Raw genomic sequence first — 7,327 nt, forward strand, 5'->3', positions numbered from 1 at the left:
CCCCCCTTTGTTTTTCCGCCTCTTCAAACACCCCCCGCCTTTTAAAAAAAAATAATTCTCTAACAGCTCTGGAGTTCGCTTACAACCAAGCCCCAATCGCCATGCAAGGTCTACTTACGGGACTCTTCCTCGCTGCCTCGGGTTTGGGCAACTGGATATCCTCCATCATCCTCATCATTGTGAAGGAGGCTACGAAGGACGGTAAATCCAGTTTTACTTTTTGTGTTTTAGAACTACGTAAGTTATCTCCCGCTACTGATTGCTTTGTTGAATACGGGAGTCGACCGAAGCTCTAAAGTAATAAGTTTCTTTTCATTTTATTAATCTTGTTGTTGTTGTTGTTGCTGTTGTTGTTGTTGTTGTTGTTGTTGTTGCTGTTGTTGTTGTTGTTGTTGTTGTTGTTGCTGTTGTTGTTCATTCAACAATATTTTCAGGGACGGAGTAGTTGGGTTGTTGTTTTTTAATCGGTTCCATTTGGGCTGCTTTTTCAAATGTAATTTGTGCTTTCTTTAGGTTTTTCCCCCCGTTGTTTTGCAACACCATTTCGTTAGTTGTTGTTTTTTGTTGTTGTTGTTTTGTTTTTTTTGTTCACTCGTTAGTTCTTTTCCCTTGTTGTTGCTGCTTGCTTTTGTTTTGTTTGAGATTGTTGTCTCTTTATTTTGGTTAAAAGGAAAGGGTGGTAAATGACGCGAATTTTTGTGAGGTACAATTTGCACGCTTTGCTGAATAGAATATGCCATATCATTTTAACTCTATCACAGGCACTTGCCACAGGGGTGGGAGTCCAAAGTAAAAGGATAGAAAAAGACAGACAATTTATCAAAGTTCAAGCTGATACACCTGAGCATAGTTATTAATAAATTAATTAATGTTTGATAGTTTCAGTGTTTGGGTTTCAGACATTGGTGAGCGGAAAGGGGCGGGGGGGGCAGTCCGAGTAGACTCTGACACATAATGGTGTTAAATATTGTGTATCTTTTTTTCTGTCTTAAATGGTGCGATGAAATAATCACTAACTTTATTATGAGCAATTTGGAAATCTGCTGACAGAATACGGTTGACAGAAAAAACAGCAACATCATGTAACGATCTGTATGTCGGAAGTATAGCTTGCTTATTGTTGCAACTCTCTACTCTCACGTTTTCTCTTTGTCAAACATAGTGCGGATCTGAGCTGATTATTTGCATTTCATCAATATCACTCACGTCATATACAGGACAAAACTCCACCTGTGGCACCTAACTCTAACTTCGCCAAATTTTGGATTTTCAATAAATAATTCATCTTCGTTTGGGAGCCGTCTGGGTTGATGTTGACCCTCTGCCACCTATCCTTTCTTTTCTCTTCAGACCCATGGTGGGGAGATGAAATCAACGACACCAAAATGGAGAACTTGCTCTTCCTTCTGGGAGGTCTCATGATGCTCAACTTTTTCGTTTTTTGCATCGTTGCGCACTACTACAATTACCAAGACCCGTCCACCTTTGAACGGCCTGACGAGGATGAAAATGACGTAAATGAAGATGGAATAAAGGCAGGAGGGGAAGGAGGGTCTTATAGGACTTTTTCTGAGAAGAGTCCAGTCAATGGCATTGAAAATGCCGCCGATGGGGGTACAACTTATCCTTGATTAGGCCTAATTTATTTTATATCTGGATGTTGTTCTTGCCTTTTTAAATAGCTGCTCTGTCAATTGGAGATCATAGATGAACAGATGAATGAATTTACATGCTGTCTTTCAAAAGAAACTATAATATATTTTATTGTAATATGCTTCCTTTATACAAATGTTCTGATCTTAGCTGATGGGATACGGAGGTTTACCAAGAAAGTTATCAAAGCGATTATAAAAACACTAATGATAATATTGATATACAAGAAGAAGAAGAAGAAGAAGAAGAAGAAGAAGAAGAAGAAGAAGAAGAAGAAGACGAAGAAGAAGAAGAAGAAGAAGAAGAAGAATCTTGTACCAAAGAGCTTTGCGATTGCACACAAAACAATCCAAAATAAAATATATCATGGCGCACGTTAAAGCGCTACAAAGCACCACCAAGGGGATAATCTGAAAATCCTAATAGATCAGGGAGCGCAAGACTGAGTCTGCAAGCAAAATAATGGACGCCTGCTGCCGGGCAGTACTTTTTAGAATATTCGTTAAAAAAACAGAGAATATGTATACACAGTTCGCATGACAATCATTATGCTCAGCTGTTCTCTAGTCAAACGGTTCATAAATGTAGTTTTCGAACTGAGTTTAAGGGGTGGGGGGAGGGGGGATTTGAAGTTTTCTGGAAGTTTGGAAAGATTTTAGTCTTTAACAGGAACGTAATGATATATTCTTTTATTATTTAGAAACTAAAGGCCACATGACAAACGCTATTTCGAACTGCGATCAGTACAGGGATACAGCAGACAATTATCATCAGAAAACAACATTATAACTTCATAGGATGATCATCAGGAGTTCAGTTTATGTTAACTTTTTTAACCTTTACTTTTTTCTGCTCTCTTGAACCACAAGGTGTTGAGGGGAGATGCAATTTTTGTTGAACGTGGGTTAGGTTTATTGGCCTGTAGATTGTCATGTTGTTCAGTTAGAGGGTCTCTTTGACTCTGTCATTCCATCTGCCTCGAAGCCATCGAAACTATCTATGTTATTGTTATAGTCGTAAAATAAGGCTTATGTTGGACCCCCCATGTCATGCTGACGGGTCTGAACCAAGGGTGCTTTCACCCACAGGGAGAAAACATTCCACTCAAACACAAACAAACAAATGCACACGCGCACACCAACACACACACACACACACACACACACACACACACACACACACACACACACACACATTAAAATGCGGAAACCAATGCAATTATTAGTGTCTGCTGTTATACAGTGCCAATGGTTCTAAGTATTTCTTTAATATCCACTAGGTATTATCTGTGCCCAAGAACGCATGTTTCTAAGAACGTCTGTTGGGCATAGTTCTAAGTCTATGCCAAATGATCTTTCTTCACACTGCTATCGCCAGTTGTTTTGGGGTTTTTTAATGCTTTTTCATATGCTTTAACTTTTCATTTATGTAAATTTAGTTGGGTGTCAACTACGTCTAATTTCGTCGGGACAATTACGGTATGAAATTAATTCATTTCCCATTGTTACACTTTTACCGTGTGCTGATTGACATTATAGGTATCTCACGGCGGAGAGCCTACATGATCATGCCGCCTTGACGACAACGCAGAGACCTTTATTTTTGGGTTACATAGTTAGGGTTTGGATCAGGGTTATGGTTTGGGTTAGGGTTCAGTGCTTTATTTTCAGGTTACAGAGTTAAAGTTTGGGTTAGGGTTTGAGTTAGAGTTGGGGTTTATGTTAGGGTACAGAGCTTCTTTTTTTTTTAGTTTAGGCCGTACAGAGTTAGGGTTGGGATTAGTGTTAGGGATAGGGTTAGCGTTAGGGTTTGGGTTAGAGTTCTAGTATTATCATAATTCTTTTAAATACCTTCCGATTTCCGAGCCTTTACGTTCACAACATTAGGTTATGAATTGGTGTCAGTGGTGTATCAGTTAGGCATTTCGCCCTCGCACGCAGAAAACTTAAGTTCCATTCCTATACCTGCAATACCTGGATGTGTCGTTTCTGACTCAGAGGTTGGGGTGTTATGACCCTCCATCCTTCACGGACGCGAGCTGCCATTGCACATACTGCTATACTCATGTCATTCCCATGTGTGCAGATGTTATTTCTCTAAATAAAGTATCTCCCTCTGTCAGCTGGGACGTTGTATTCCTCACAGCCCACGTTGGAGCTGACAGGCATTGTCAAAGCAGCTAAATCTACCTCCTAAATAATCTAAATAGTGTCGATTGGGACTAAAACACATACAATAAACAATTTTACAGGGTGTGTGGTTTATACTTGTTAGGACCATGTCACTATTTCACTCGTCTTTGCGAGATCGTAGTTTTTAATGATTACGTTGGCACAGGTATAAGTGTAAGCAGTTGCAAACGATTCCTCTAACATTATTTGAACCAATCATTGTTTCATACTCATCGAAATCGATCGTGATCTGGTTGAAATGTGACCTGTCTGTGATTTGTACATTTTCAACGTTCAGGGTTTATCTAATTATAAACTAACTCTCCCTCTGAATACTGTATAGTTTTATTTTTAACCAGATAACAACAATACATAACAATTCGTCTTTAGGCACAAAAACCACTTTGGTTGGACTCACGCTCAGAAGATACATGCCTATATCATTTCAGCCATTTTGGGAAATGAGGAAAAACGGTTTCTTTCGAACAATTGACTCTTTGAAAGGCTTGAATGTGTGTACACTCAATTGATTTTATATTTGGATCATTCTTTTGTCCTAGTGAACAGCTATACTACCAAGCTGGCTATGCTCTTCATTTCAGAACCAAAAACACCGAACTGGCAAAAATGACTTAGGCAATTATCTTATGAACGTGATGATATAAAACTGGATTAATCTGTTATGTATTTGTATATTTATTTATAAACAAATGTATAATTAGATTGTTACATTCAGAGCGTTGTTGTGTATTGATCGACTAAATAGAGAATGACGGAGGAAGCGACTATTGATTAATTTATAATCTGTTTTTACATAGGCTATTATTATTGTTGGGTTGCTGTTCCCAGCCAGATTGTGCGACAACGGACTCATTTTTGTGGAGATTTTCCAAAAGCTGACACTCTTTTAAGTTTTAGTAAGAGTTTAACGGCACTAGCAACACATTGATGTCATATAACTACAGAAGTTTTGATGTATAACAAAGAGAAACAAACTTTTAAATCGTAGGAGGAAAGATACGGACGATAGAATGTTTAGTAGCGAAAACAGGTGCAACCACGCCAGAGCACCAGCCAACCACCCACTGACAGTCTCTGTAACTGTAAAACTAAACAAAAGAAGTTGGAGCACACCAGTCAGACCTGTAGGGACTTATACGTTCTTATACTAGCCGTCTGACCGTCTAGGTAGGGACCCAACAGTCCCCCACAAGACGGTGAATTACGCAACGACAGACAGGCTAAAGTGTAGAATTTTCACGGCTGTCTATCCACGTTTGTCAAATCGTTTCCGGGATTCTGGCCTAAAAAATGATGACTATGACCTCTTACTTAATTCTGTTTCACGCTATTTTGATATCTCTTCAAATAGTATTTCCAGGTATGTTTTTCTGTTTAGTTTGTCTGTACTCGTATGTACGCTGGTTGCTATATTTTCTCTATTACAGAGTACTTAACGCTTAATCAAAATGTGTAACGAAGTCTTCAAATATTATAGATCTAGCAATGCTTGGCATCAAACTTATCGCTTCTATTTAATCAGTTTGCGCATATTTTAATAAACGAAACATGTTGGCGAGTACTGTTGAACTGTGATTTGTGATTGTTTTTCTTCTGAGTGCTGTGACTTATCATAAGCTAGGGTTGAGTGTGCCAGTTTTGCCATATCAAGTTAATGACCTATTTTTTTAAATCTCCCTCGCTCATTCTGTTATATGCAGTTTGCTTACAATTTTTAAATACTCAGGTCATTCAGCTTACAATGAGTGCAGAAAAAAGAGAGTATCAATACGACAATTTTGTAGTTCCTGAAAACAAAAACAAAAAAGAAAAATAGTTCGATCACTTGTACTCTCGCAACTAAACCCAGCGGCTAACTACCAGACTGCAGATAGTTGCTGAGTCAGAGACCTAAGGATTTTTATTTTTCAAGGATTTGATGTGTACCGGCACCCGAATGGAGCCTCACTATCACTTTTGGATTTTAAAAAATAGCGTTTAAAGGGCATAGGCCAGAGTAACCCAGATGGGCAACCCAGCACCCTGTCCCCTCACCTCAACCACCACCAAAGACTTTGCACTGACGACACTGACTCTGAAACGCGCTCGTCAAACGTCTCCTGTATGTTGCCACAGAATTAGAATACTGGCGATACTGGCACACTCGACCCGTGGGATTTATGCGTGATTTCTCGTTTGTTTGGTTGGCTGTTGTTTTTTAAATCGTATATATTGTGCGTCTACTTTTCACCATTCGCCTACACTGCTTGGTATGGATACGATGTGAGTTTTTACACTGCTTTTGGTATATCTCCGATAGGATCGGGGCAAAAGGCTAGAGAAAGGTGAAAACGTTTTCTTAACAGTTCAAAAGTTTCATAACGCCTCATTTGGAGATCAATACGATGTTGACTTCACCGTAGTCCAGTATGAATCCATCTTAACAAAAAACAAGTGCGTCAAGGAGAGGAGGTTGAGGAGAGAGAAACACACACACAAAATTATCGAAAAGTATAGAAGGTTTTGTAGTAAATATTTTATACCACAGTCATCTCAATTCAAATCTTTTAGGAGGCGTGAACTCGGATCCTACCCTTCGGGACCTCTAAGGTGGTGTTGGAGCATCCCAACAAAGAGAGATGAGATATCTTCCCAATTTGGTATAGAACTCACATAGTCTGCGTGCACAGTTCAGAAGCTATTCCGGACGCCTAAGACCCTTGTAGGAAAATGCCTTGAAGGGGACGCCTCCACCTGTTTGTTGAAACAGTTTCCTTAAAAAAGGGTAACAGCGGCCGTCGACGTTGTGAATCAAGAAGAGTGTTAGCACGCCCGCCTCAACATACGACGGCCACGGTTCAAATCTTTCTTTTGATCGTTCATAAACGAGATTTTTCAGAGTCAAAAAGGACACGGAACTCGTTTCAGTTTGTTGTTGTTGTTGTTGTTGTTGTTGTTGTTTTGTTTGTTTTTTTCTTTGCTTGTTTGTGCGCCAGTTGATAAAGAGAATAACATTCAACATAGATCATATACGTTAATAATAATAATAAAACAAAGCAATGAGGAACGGTTTCGGCAGATATTTAATGGATTTGTGGTGCACTGAAACATTTCCTGTCAATACTCTGTTTGGAGAGAACCTTTGAGGAAAAGTATAAATTAAGAGGCAAGTGATTTTCTTCGAATAAGTGTATGCGTTTTACCTGCGATGAGTCAGAACATTCAAGGTTCTATTCCAGATTCTCTAAAGATGTTTGATTTGCCATCTGCCTTGCTGTTTTGCTTCTGTTAAAAGATTATATCCAATTTCCATTTTATGAATATCAATCTGATTTGACTCTAAAAGTATTTTTCTCTCCATCATTCGCACTTCCTCCCTCCACCCCTCCTCTCCCCATTTCAACCCCTTCTCTCACTCACCCCCTCACCCCCCCCCCTCTCTCTCTCTCTCTCTCTCTCTCTCTCTCTCTCTCTCTCTCTCTCTCTCTCTCTCTCTCTCTCTC

General features: G+C 39.3%; 1 protein-coding gene across 1 annotated transcript in view; it reads left to right on the plus strand.

Moving 5' to 3' along the window:
- The window catches only part of LOC101855861 (solute carrier family 15 member 4), a gene marked incomplete in the record, with an annotated part of 38,255 nt that extends 32,841 nt beyond the window's left edge, over positions 1-5,414 (plus strand). The window contains 2 exon segments of the mRNA XM_005095782.3: positions 67-201; positions 1,351-5,414. Coding sequence (XP_005095839.3) covers positions 67-201; positions 1,351-1,631 — 416 coding nt within the window.
- Between the last annotated feature and the right edge of the window lie 1,913 nt (positions 5,415-7,327).

The sequence above is a fragment of the Aplysia californica genome, unplaced genomic scaffold, assembly GCF_000002075.1.
Source record: "Aplysia californica isolate F4 #8 unplaced genomic scaffold, AplCal3.0 scaffold00113, whole genome shotgun sequence".
Lineage (NCBI taxonomy): Eukaryota > Metazoa > Mollusca > Gastropoda > Aplysiida > Aplysiidae > Aplysia > Aplysia californica.